Source organism: Pygoscelis adeliae, unplaced genomic scaffold (genome assembly GCF_000699105.1).
Source record: "Pygoscelis adeliae isolate BGI_AS28 unplaced genomic scaffold, ASM69910v1 Scaffold919, whole genome shotgun sequence".
Taxonomy (NCBI): Eukaryota; Metazoa; Chordata; class Aves; order Sphenisciformes; family Spheniscidae; genus Pygoscelis; species Pygoscelis adeliae.
Window position 1 is genome coordinate 57,804 of NW_008825509.1, and position 12,858 is coordinate 70,661.

Genomic DNA, 12,858 nt, shown 5'->3' on the forward strand with positions numbered 1-12,858 from the left:
GCCTCCCTGGCCTGCTCTTTCCTACACAGCTGACGGCAGCCTGCCACCCTCAGCATAACCATGTCGAGCGGCGGCAGCCGTGGATGCTGGGACCCTGCAATCCCCACGGTTACACGAAGGGTCCCGCTGAGAAACCTGCAAGTGAGTTTCCAGATCTCTGACACGTGGCCTTTAATCAGCGATTGACTTGGGAATTAACAAGCCAGATCAAATGAAATAAGCTTTGAAATCCCTGGGAATTATCTTAGCATCACAAATAAGTCCTGTTGATGTGGAGCAAAGCGGGAGAGAGCAAAGCCCTGTAGTGGCGAGGGGGCCAGCCAAGCCTGGCTAGCGGTGTCCCTCAGGGACTCTGCCGCAGGTGTCCTGACAGCCCTTCTTCATGTTGGAAAAGCACACAGCCATCGTCGGGCAAGGAGCAGATCCCTCCAGCCAGATCGTGCAAGCCGTGCCTGAGGGACGTGGTGAGGATCTGCAGAGACGCGGCTCCCCGTGCTGTGGACCTGTGTCCCACTGGGAGTGGGGGTGAGGACACAGCACCAAGGAGAGAACCTGGCTCGTGTCCCAAGTCGGCATCGGTGTGGCCCGGGGGCTTCTTCACTCTGCTGAAACTCTCCACAGAGGCAGGGTTGCTGGAGCAATCCCAGAGGGGTAAGTCAGGGCATAAAAACCCTGTCAAGATGCACGTTTTTCAGGCTGTGTGCTGGCTGACAGAGCCAGGCAGATGTTGTGTTGGTTTCTCTCCTCCCCTCTCTGCTAATGTTTTAGCTCCGGTGAATGCTGCTACCTCTTTTGCCCCTGCACTGCAGGAAGAGCTAGCCCTGCACAAGGTGTGAAGCTCTGGGCGAACTCCACCCTTAGCAGGTTGGAGTCTACCATGTTTACCATCTTACCACACCCCACAGACCCTTTCTGCCCTGGGATCATTAGCCTGCAATTTCCCAGGCCAAGGCCCACCCTATATCCCACTCCGGTTCCTGACCTCCCCCTCCTGTGTTGTCTTTTCAGTCTTGAGCAGTGTTTGCAGAGCTGGCCAGTTTGTTAGCTCTCTGCAAATTTCATTAGCAGGCTGGTTTCCTCCCCCTTCCACATCATTAAATTAGAGATGTTAAATAAAACTGGACCTCTGGGAGGAAAGTCAAGGCAGAAAGGGAAAACACATTGCAGCAGGAACATATAGATGAGGCACTCCATTTAAGGAAAAAAACCAAACAAACCCAAACTTCCAAACCTGTCTATAACTAATATAACCTGCAGGGGAAATAAAGGCCTGTTTCTCTGTTACTTGGAGGCTATTTAACATCAGATCAGCAGTGCTGCAAGGTCAAGGGAGAGGGGATGCTAAATTTGCAACTGCTTCAAAGCACCAGTGAAAGGAGAGTCACAGAGAATGGCCATCAGGTAGGAATGCAGTAGGCGCAATCGTTTAGCAGGAGGTTTATACTGGTTAGACCTATACTGGGACAGTCTTGAATGTACTGTGAAGTTAGGCTGGTACAAAGGTGCCGCGTCTCAGCAGAGTTTACCTTCACATGGGAAATACTACGCCAGGAGTGGACAGAGCTGCATCTCTGGAGATCTTGAGTCTACTCCTGGCCCTTCCACTAAGTCTTATTACTGTTGTCTTAGCTCAACTTCAAACTTGCCCTTGACCCCAAGTTCCCAGTGGCCCAAATTTGTTTGCCTACACCCTAGCTCATGTCTAGCCTAAGCCAACCTGATCTGCAGCTGAGCTTGGCTCAAACTGTGTGAAGGTCTAAGATCTCCTCTTGCAGGCCATGGGCCAGAGATAAGTTCCAGCTCTGGATCCAGCTCCAGCTCTGGCTCCGATTCTGGTTCTGCCCTGCTGGAAGCCCCTGTAGGATTTAAGGTATATCACCAGGACATGGACACAGCCTGACCTGCTCAGAATTACACCCCTGTTGAGTGCTTCTCTGGACAGGAGCCTCTCTCTCTCCTGTCTTTCCCACCCTCTCCCTGCCCCATACAGTAAATTTTAAGTTGTTGGGAATGGGGCAGAGCCTTGAGTTACTCTACAGCAGGCGACTCAGATCTTGCTGCCAACTTGAGCCACCAGACCCTGAAAGAGTTGTAAAGAAGAGAGGAGAGCTGAGTCACGGCACTTAAAGGAAACTTAGGCAGTCCCCTGGCCTGGTCTTTTCCAGAGGGGTAAATTCTCCCATCAAGCAGACCCCTCTCCCAGACAATAGTGCTGTAATTATCTTCAGAGACAAGGAAAAACACGTCCTAATTAAACTCAATTCATCTCCTAAGCAGCAGTTTCACACTTGATATCCAGAGGCAAAATTATGCGGGGGGGTGTTAAATACATAAATAAACTGAGAGTGTTTGTTGTTCTGCTTTTCCAGCAAGAAGATATTTTGGTAACTGTTTATTATGAATCAACACATCATAGGGGAGCAAAACTGCAACATCTGGGCTGAACAGAGCAAATAGGATGTTTGAGGACAGAAAGCAGGAGGACATAAACATAACTTTAGAGAGAGGTTCCCTTTTCATTTTGCCCACATTTTCAAGGTCCTTTCCCTCCCGCTTACACCCTCCCGCCTCTTTTAAAAACAATGATATTTTTGTGCTCCATGTAACAAAATTCAAAGCCGTGATATTAGCAATTCCCTGCAAGTCCATTGTTCCCTGTTCCCTGCTCCCTTAGAGAAAAGATAGCTGCGAGTGAAACGTGGCATGGGAACTCAGCCCCAGGCTCGCATCCCCCTCTGCAAAGGATGGTGCACTGACCCAGGGCTCCCACTGTCCCCACTGCCTCCCCTGCTTACAGTCCTTTATGCCAGTAGGTGCACGGAGGAACGTTCCTGCACCCGCAACCCCGATCCACACTTCTATGGAGACCCTCCCGCATTCCCCTGCCGCTGCAAGAGTCTCCTTGTGCCCAGATTCAAAGCCCTTTGCGCCAGCGGAGTAGCACGGAGGGCCTTTGTGGCACCAGTTTTTCAGACTACAGCCTTACAAAGCAAAAGGTGGAGACTTTGGGTCAGTTTGTGTAGCACGGAGGGGTCCTGGAGCACGGCAGGGGCTGTTGGAAATATTGTGCTGCACCTCCAAATGTACAGCACCGAGCACCAGGACCGAAGTCGCTTGGCGACGCTCACAACAGGAAAATCACGTCCTGACATGGACTCTTCAGAGCTACCGCAAGAAGGTACTAAAGAAGCGATCGCCGTAGTTTTGTAACATTATAATCTAAACATTTCTGGTTCCATCTTTCCTGCTCACGGCCAGGTGGTTGCTCCCAGCTCTGGGCCACAAATTGCTTTTTCCTGCAGTGTTATTTATTAGGTACTTTTCATATATCCTGCAACTACAATAAAAAGTACATCACTACTGAAAATACAAACTGGGAAAATAAATCATCCCAGAATACAGTCTACACAAAGGTTGTTAAACTATGGACTGAGTTAATTAGCAGCTAATAAAAGACTAAATTCTTCCATTAGCTATTCCGGTATGTGGGATCCACTGATTTCATTGGGGCCGTTTGCGTCTGTGGGCACAGGGCCATATTTGCTGTGGTAACCATGAATGCAAATCACAGGACAATCGGGGCTTGCCGCAGCTGGGATGGGGACGGGGATGGGGTGGGGGAGCTGCACAGCCATCCAGACAACTTCACGTGCCACACCGGTGCAAACGTGGCTCAGGGAGGCCACAACCACCTCCATCCCTCCCAGCCACCTTTCCCAGCCCAGTAAATCCAGTGTGAGCAATGTCCGGGGGTCAGTTCCACCGCTGGGAGTGTGACCGCCTGTTTCAAGCACGGAAATTGGAGCTGGACTCCCTCCTACCTCCCTTCCTTCCACATAAATTGTTGATGTTTCCAGACCATTCACTGGTCACATCCTTTACAAACGTGAGTCACTGTTGTATTACTGCCTGCAGGCTTGTTCAACCAGCTACGCCCCTTGTGTTTTCCAAAACAGCCCGAGGGTTTCAACTTGAGCTAAATTCCTCCTCCTTGGGACATGTGTGCAGGTGCTTTATCTGGCCGCCTTTATCAAGGTGACCTCCCTGGCACGAGGCACAACGGCCAGGGATGTTCATTTGCATGGCATGAGAGCCCAGCTCTGCTGGGTAAGCAGTGCAAAGGGCCATCAGCGCCCACGGAAATCCAGGCCGTCGCCTGGAGGGCTCCCAAGTGGCTGAAGACCCTCCTTGGCCACCCCCAGGGCTGCTTGGCCCTTGCATTTCCTCGTCTTTGTGGTTCGTGTGAGAAAGGGATGGCCCCTTCCAGCAAGGAGCCCTGCACACTCCCCCCAGGACCAGAACAGACTTAGAAGTGCCACAGAGATTTATGATGTCAAACGCTTTTTATATTTTTTTCAAAGCCCCTTTTACACTGCCTGGATAAATTGATTACCTGCTGATGGGGGAGTGGGAAGGGCTGTTTATTGGGAACCACCGAACAAGAGTTTGTTAGGATCAGAAGAAACCAGTAGGAGTGACCCACTGCCCTTTCCTTTGATCTCTGCAAGATGTGCCCGGAGAAGGCACGCCAGAGCCAGAACAATAACGCAAAGCATGCCGGCAGCATCAGCCCGACTGTCGCTCAGGCAGCCATTCCTCCAAAGGTGGCATCTCCTCTGCGCGCTGCCGGCACCCAGACCACGTTCCACCACCCAGGGCTCCCCGCTGGCAACGTGCAACTGGATGAAAACAAGTTTTGTGCCATCAGACCACATTGTGGGTACACACCGTGTCGCGACGATGGCAGGAGGCTGCTTTAGTAAAGGCAACTTAAGTGACAGCCAAAATCCTGCCTGTGGCAAACTTCCGGATGCTGTGTATTGGTTTAAATATCCGTGTGTGATAACGGGGAATCTCACACCAGTGACTTGGCATATGGCTGCGGGAAGTGTACAGCTAAGGTACGATATAGACTCTTAAATGGGGTTTCAGTGGGTGTGAGGCATCTTCTCCATCCACTTTTAAAATTCCCATGAGGCACCTAACGGTAAGTCTTTTGGCACGTAAATCCCTTGATAAAACCCCAAACACAATCCCAAAACAAACTGTGCTCAGAGTATCAGAGATCTGAGTTAGACTGGTGAAAATAGCACGTAACTGTGAGTGCCGGGCTGTCCTGACAGTCCTGCAAGGAGGCCATCTGGGGAGAGAGTGGGCCCTGACCAACATGAGTCTTGATTCAAAGGGCATGACAAAGCTCTCCCACTGCTACCAGCATCGTGCCATCTGGCATTGGCCTGCAGCCACCTCTGGGGTGCTCCGTAGGACCTGGCCACTGAAAACAGGACGTGTAGAATAACAAGTCCAGTTGGGAGGCAAAATGTTATTAAATAAATTGGCACACTCCATCGGGCAGTAAGAGACCCTGCAAACTGCACCAGGGGCTTTAGACAGTCAACTTTTGCTACAGCGAGCGTGACTCATCTCCGTCCCTCTGCCATCACACCTCACCCTCTTCTCCAGCTTTGCCCACATGCCGTAATCCAGCCGTCCAGGGTAGGTGACGCTGTTGGGCCTCTGCAGCTCTCACTGGACACGTGCCATCACTGTGGTTCTTCCCCACTCCGCAGGAAGAAGCTATGCCGTACCCACCTAAGCCAGTGCCTCTCAAGCAGAACAGACCAGCACCTGACACCGCTGAGTTTACTGAAGAGAATAAGGGAAGCAATACTAAAGCATTCAGCCACTTCTTAACTCCACACTGTAATTGTCCAAAAAACAATTATCCTCATGGTATAAAAGGGAAAACTGAGGCACGGAGATGGCAGTTCCCAGTTCTGGGCCCCACGGATTACAGGGCTGCACAGGCACAGAAGGAAAAGGCAATCCCTGCTCTGAGCATCTTAGAGGGTTGATTTGTTTTAGACAGTAGCTTGTTACACTGTCCCAGGTATTCAGCTCACGACACAAACGGGACAGCACTACAGAAATGCCAACACTTGAAAAAGAAAAGATACAAACCCGCCAGCCCCCCACTCACAAAAACTCTGAAAATACTCTCTAATCCAAGTGCTCAACCACTGCTTGTGCTTCCAGCATATGTTTTAAAAGATGTTAGCAGCACAAGTACATCATCAGTATTCTCGACGCATTAATTCCAAAGTACTTGGGTTAAAATACAGTCTACAATGGGTAGTGTGGGCGTGTGCCAGACTAAGGATCAGATGGAAGGTTTTCACTGTAACGCATACAACTGATCAATTGATCAATGACTGATCAATCTCTTCCCTTCTCCTTATCTATCTAGTTTTGAACAGAACTATTTCCTCTTTTCTCTGTTTTTATCTCTTTTTTACACATCTCTTTAAGCTACAAACCTAGTCTGTGACCTCACTCCCACACTCGGATAGTCCTGGATTTGCAGGACATACAGGTGGGAGACCAAATAAGCACAAAAAGGGTATTTTTAAGCATCTCCTCACTTTTGGGAAGCTGTGCTCTGAATCACGCTGTCTTTTTGCAGTTTAAGTCCCTGCTACCAGACCCTCAGCGCTAGGAAGCGATCCCTTCTCCCCTGGCCCCCTCCCCAGGGAATCTCCTCGCTCCTCTCTGCAGAGTGCTTTTGTTTATACTTCTAAACACTCAGCCACTTTCTTGGCAGAAAACCCTCCCACTGCCACCTGGCTGCTTTTCTGTCTCCCAGGAAGTTTTGCAGTGACCTGTGACACAGCCGGGAATGTGGCTCGGACACGGGGGGGGGGGGACACACATCACTGCCTCCCCCTGCCCCCCCCCCCGCTGACCCCAGCCTCGACACTCTCACATCCAGCCACACACACATCCGGACAGTCACATCAGCGAGTGAGTCAGAAACAAAGAAGAAAAACCCTCGTGGGCTGCGATTCGCCCTTTATTGTGAACCCCAGACGTCATACGCGCACGGCTATAGATGGAGCTCGGGAGCCCAGGCCAGCCCAGTGCAAGCCCACGAGAGCTCAGTGATGGTGGTGGTGGTGCCGGTTGGTGGGGGGGGATGCTGTGTCTGTATGGCTAAGGATGTATTACAGAGGCGGGCTGGTCTTAATGTAACTAGAGAGCGTCTGTGATCTACAAAGGGTGAAGACAGAGAGGGAGTAAGAGGAGGTACCCTGTGTATTTCCCAGCCACGCTCTCCCCAAGAGGAGGCCGCCGGGAGCCCCTCTCTGATCCCCCCCCCAATCTCCCTCCAGTGCAGCACACCAAGGAATGATGAAAAAAAATAATTCTGCAAAAAGGGTGAGTCGAATCGCTTCTTCTTTGGGGCACGGTGGGGTGGGGGAGGCTCCCGGATGTTTTGGGGAGGGGGGCTTGTCTCTTGATTTCCAGTTGTTCGCTTTGCCTCTGCTCCCCCCGCCCTTGCCTTGCAAAAAAAAAAAAACCCACCCCAACCAGATCAAAACAAAACCAAACCCAGCACCCGTCTCTCCTTCTCTCCTACTGCCCAGTGCCTCTCCTTCCTCTTGAATTCGCCAGGAGATACTATTCGCCGTTTAGTGCGGAGCGATGTAGGCAGGCAGTTTTCATTTTTGATCACAAGGAAACGATAAAATAGAGAGACACCATCTATCTGTCGCTCGCTCTCTGCTCTGTGCCGTATGCGTGTGCCTGCTGTGCCCAGAGACCTTATAGCTGTCTATGAAGAAATCTTAAATATAAACCCACACATAGATTTCGCCTCTAGGATTAATTGTTCATAAACGGCTCAAAAATGCAATTTTCACTGTAGTAAAAAAATCAGCTAGTTTAAATTCTCCCCAACACCCTCCTGTTCCTCTTTCCAATGGCAAATGCACATTGTGTGAGGCGAATATAACATAACAGCCTTTCTTATATAATGCACAGAGTGAAACCCTGCCTGCGATTTTTGCATCATCCCCTCGGTATTATTGTTGTTGCTTCATGTCTGCAGCAGAAAAATCTATGTAGAGTGAATCAAGCAAAGTACCTCGGTCCCAGCTTCGGTGGAGAGAGGGGCCGGGAGGAGGGGGAGGCGAAAGTTGGGCAAAGAGGGAGGGGGGGAGAAGAGGAGTGTAAACCCAAGAATAATACCATTTCCCCCCATTTTCTTCCCTCTCTCTTTGTGTTAGGGGCAACAGGATGGAAACCAGCAATCTGTGCAGCCAGAGAAGGTCGGCTGGGTGCGGAAATTTTGCGGGAAAGGCATTTTTAGGGAAATCTGGAAAAACCGTTATGTGGTTTTGAAGGGAGATCAGCTTTACATCTCAGAGAAGGAGGTAGGATCGGTTTCATTTTCCTTTCCCATCCCCCCTTTCCTCCCCTTTGCATATGAAAAGCACACGCCGAGCAGCCCCAGCCTTTCCCCAGCGCCCCTGCCCAGCCATCGCCCCTCCATCGCCAGCCTGGGTTCAGGAGGTTTCTCGGGGACTTCTCCCCGAGTCGGCACCGGAGAAACCCGGCCTGGGTTGGTGTGACAGCTCCAACAGCGACTCTCCCAGACAGCTCTGGCTGGAAGACATTTTCCCAGCACTGGACACATGAAAGGATTCACTTAGCGAGAGTTAAAACCCTCATCCTTCTTTCCGCCGCGGCGAAACGGCAATGCCAGCTTCCTTCTGTGCCTGTCCTCTGTCATTAAGTTCGACAGTGGTCTTGCTCCCAGCTGCTGCACTGCTCTATTTGGAAATAACTGTGGTCTCCCCACTGGAATCGAGCCATTTACAGGTCCCTTATCTCCTGTATTTTTTTTCCCCCTGAACCACACCACAAGAGGATGACAGGGAAATTTAACCACGGATTCAACACCTTGTTGAAAAATGTGCCCCCTCTCCTCCCCCTTGTCTCCGCTCAACATTGGCTGGGGTCTGGGGTTTAATGTAGTGTTTACATTAGACTTAATTGGATGTGACCATCAGGCTGAGCGTTGCAGGCTCTGGCAGGCTGCGATCCGGCTGTCCTTGCACAGCCTGCCCCCTTAGATTTTGTCTTGATAAATTCATCAGGAAGAAATCCCCAGGCAACAGCACTCCTCCCTCTGCCTACTCTTTAAAAACACTAGTGAGGGTTGGGCCCACAAGAAGAGGCACAGGGGCTGCCTGGAGTCAGGCTGGTGTTAGGACAGGGCATTTGGGGTAAAAATACGGATCTGGGTCTGGGTCTCGGTGGGTTTCCTCCCGTAAGTGGAGGTTACTCTCTGACGGGCATTGCAGGGCGGTCTGTTGTTCAGATGCACGGCTACCTGGCCCAGCTTTATCAGTTTAGGATCTGGAGGGATAAGAGGGTCCAGAGCGCCAAGCATAATTCAATTTAGAGGCTAACTGAATCACGGGGCATGGCAAAGTGCAGATGGATCAGGGGTTATTAGAACACAGAAATAGCCTAAAAGTGGACCGAAAGCCCAGGTCGCGCTGAGCTATGTGTTGGCATTTCGCAGCTCACTCCCATTGATCTCTTGGTTGCTCCAGAACCAGAGAGAGACACGGGTGTGGGGAATAAATGTTGTCTGCAGGCTGGGGGTTCGGTGCCTTAGAAATGCTCAGGTAAAGAGACATAATAAGAGAAAGATTAGAGACTGTAGACAGCACTAGTGGTAATGAGACACTAAACCCATGGTGAATCTAGAGATACATTTATGGATGGGAAAAGTTAGATGGAAAGATGGATGCGAGAGGTACACAGCGAGTGGTACAAATCTCCGTTGATTTGTGGTCCTTCCAAATTTTCCAGTAGTAGCGCAGACTGTATAGCGTGTATTTCTCAACAGCAGGCCTGCTTGTCTTGCATGACTCTTACAAGCAGCTCACATACCTCTGGGGCCACAGATCAGCGTTTAGAAACTGCTACACAGACAGATTACATGGCTGCAAGGATTTTACCTGCCGCCTCGTGTTCTACCAGTCTGGGTCAATGGTTCTTCTGTACTGGGGTCCCAATTCAAGGCGGCACTGAAGCACGTGCTTGAGCAGAAACATATGCTTATGCCTGGTTAATGGGGATCGAACTGGAGCTTGTACTTTTTTAGCCGGGACCCGGAAGAGAAGTAACCATGACCAAGTCCAAATGATAGGGGAGCTGCTTGCTCGGATCAGACTGCATCAGCTGTGCCAATACAGTTGGAACTGCTGGGAAGGGATTGGGAATAGGCTGGACTAGGCAGCTCTGTAATGGTAAATTCACTGCAGGCTGGGCAGATGCTTAACAGTGTTAGCAGGACGCTGTACGGTCCTTCAAGCAGGCATGAAGGTGCAGTATCAGCGATGGGACTGAATAATACTGAAATTCACACCTGAGGTTGTGTATGTGGTTTTAGGGGGACTTAGAGACAGACACAGGAACTTTTCAGGGTCCCTCTCACCAAGCCATCATTCAGTGGGGGAAGGAGTCATATGGGTGGGTAGAGGGAGAAGCAAAGGCAGAACAAGGCAGCTGGGACTGTAACCGCAGGGTCTCTGCAGGCGGGACAGGAGGCCTGACTGCCGCCCAGGCTGCGCTGACTGCCTGAGCTCACGGGCTGCAGCCCAGATGCGTTCTGCCTGAGCTTAGAACCTCCTCAGAGAACCTTTGCTAGGGAGAGGGAAAGGGCACTTCCAGAGAGCTATTCAGCACACATAAGCCCTGGGCAGCCTCTGGAAGTACCCATTACAGATACACTGTGGTGCCTGCACTCCTAACGGGGGAGTGCTCGCAGGGGAGGCCAGCCAAGCGGCTGGGCTCCACGCTAGCAAACTGCTCCAGGGCTGCCCCGTTTGGAGGATCCTCCTAGACCCTCCCTCTGCAGCCCAGACCTGCACAGCGGCTGTCCGGGACAGCAAAGCCATGCTGTGTGGCACAATACACTCCTTTAAGCAATGTGCGAACCCTCCCTTTGATGGGAAATACTCTGGATCTTGCCTGGGAAAACAAGAGTGTTTTCCAAAATCCTGGCCACCCTGAAGTCACCAGCTGGACTGCCACTGGCTGCAGTACCACTGGGATGTCCCGGACACCCAGCGCTGCCAGGTGGGTGGTTATGTCTCTCTCTGGTACCCCAACTGTTTGAAACCTGGAGAATAAACGGACAGCAAAGGCTCTACTTGGCTAAGGAGCAGGAAAGCCTGCGCAAGAGAGATTGTATTCATACAGGAATCAAAACCAGTGAAGATATGCAGGAAGAAGATGTCTGTCTGTCCACCCCTCCCTCCCAAATACGTCTAGGTAGCTACCGCTCAAGTATCTGTGTGCTCTGAGCCCAGAAGAGGGACGAGGCTGTCTAAGGGGCCACGCGGGTGCTAGTTCTGAACAAGGAGCACTTGTGTTTGTTTCAGGGAGCGTGCGTGTATTTCTTTACGGGGAAAAAAACTAATGCATGTGCAACTGAGGCAGCACTGTGGCTCTACGTATATGAATGTGTGTGTGAAAGACCATAAATAACATGCAGTGGTGACTGCCTATGTCTTTATATGGAAGAATCTGTGGTTGTGTAGAAATGTGGTTACAGAGGTAACATCTGGCTGCCTGCATGTGCACTGAAGTGACTCTGTGTGCCTGCGGAATTGAAGAATACGCCTGTGTCACTGGGTCCGGCATCTCCGGGAATCTCAATATACGAGGTGGCTCCAGCCACCTGGCACGTGGTACACTGCACCGCCTGTCTGGGTGAGCACGCTTGTGTGTGCGTGCATGGACAGAGGGCATGCGTTTGGTGTGGCTGCCTGTCGCTTGCGTGTTTCCAAGACTTTCTGTTCAAAGACAGACGGGTCTTTTAACACACAGCGCAGGTTTTTTGTACTGACTGGACCTTTATTCCTTAGCAAAGCCAGGCCTTCACATACCAGCGAGATCTGAGATCTGCCCTGAGGGGGCCCGTAGCCAGCACTCCCTCCTGTCCGCAGGTCTTAACGCGTGTTTCAGAGCTCTGCTCCCGGAGCATGAGGCTCCCTGTGCACACTCGCTTTCCTGGCAGCAGGTGCCTGCAGCTCCCGCAAATAGCTTAATAAATTGGGATTTGTCAAGCAGAACAGGACGGAGCCTCTTTTGTTTTTTTCACACACTAGATTATGCCCAGTGGAGAAAATGGAGCCACTGCTGGGTTGTGCTGATGAGTTGTGTGAGAGGCTCTTCACTGCTCTGGAGAAAGGCCTCTCCACTTGTGAATGCCTGCCACTGCTGGTGTGGCTGATGGGGCAGGCACTGGATGCAGCCAGAGAGAGAATTAAATAGTGGAGACCCTGAGGAGACATGAATAGAAAATTCTAGTGGAAATGGCCACTAGACAGGTTGAATCTCAGCCCAATTTCTGCAGTGATGGGAGAGGAGACTCAATTGTCTGTTTCTGCAAAAGATCAAAGTACTCCTCTGCTATAAATTATTTTTGCTCCATCAAAGCCATTGGAACAACATGGATATGGTGGATGGAGCTTACGAGTTAACTCTCATCTTAACCTTGGTGTTTCTTGTCAGCTCCTCTTAAGCTCAGTGGCTGCTCTAGAACAGAAGGCAGGCTGTTTAGCGGGTAAAGCAGGACTCCTGGCCTCTCCTTGTCAGCTCAGAGCACGGCAGAAGAAGGGGTTAAATACCAGGAGTCCTGGATGCTATCCTCAGTTCTGCCACGCACTCACTAAATGAATTCAAACCAGACATTTATTTACTTTTGCCTGAATTTCTCCATCTGGAAAGCAGGTCTAATAATACTCATCTCCCTAAGGCACAAGGTGCCTAGGAAGGGGGAATTGTATGTCACACACTGTGGGATCTCTTGGGAAGGTTGTCAGCTCAGGGCAGGTAATGATGTTGCACGAAGACAACGCGGAGCAGTAAAACTGCTCAGAGCTGAGCACCGGTCTGATATCTGGAAGGGCTGAACGGATAGGTTTCCAAAAGGCTAACTCCCACAGGCAGAGTCAGACTACCAAAATCCCATCAATATCCACATTGATTCCTGCT

The 12,858-nt window shown here is 50.8% G+C and overlaps 1 protein-coding gene across 1 annotated transcript in view; it reads left to right on the plus strand.

Moving 5' to 3' along the window:
* The first annotated feature begins 6,921 nt into the window (after positions 1-6,921).
* The window catches only part of PLEKHO1 (pleckstrin homology domain containing, family O member 1), a 19,783-nt gene continuing 13,846 nt past the window's right edge, over positions 6,922-12,858 (plus strand). The window contains exons 1-2 of the mRNA XM_009331585.1: positions 6,922-7,215; positions 8,067-8,213. Of these exons, the coding sequence (XP_009329860.1) occupies positions 7,186-7,215; positions 8,067-8,213 (177 nt within the window). The 5' untranslated portion in view covers positions 6,922-7,185. The remainder of the gene's footprint in view (positions 7,216-8,066; positions 8,214-12,858) is intronic.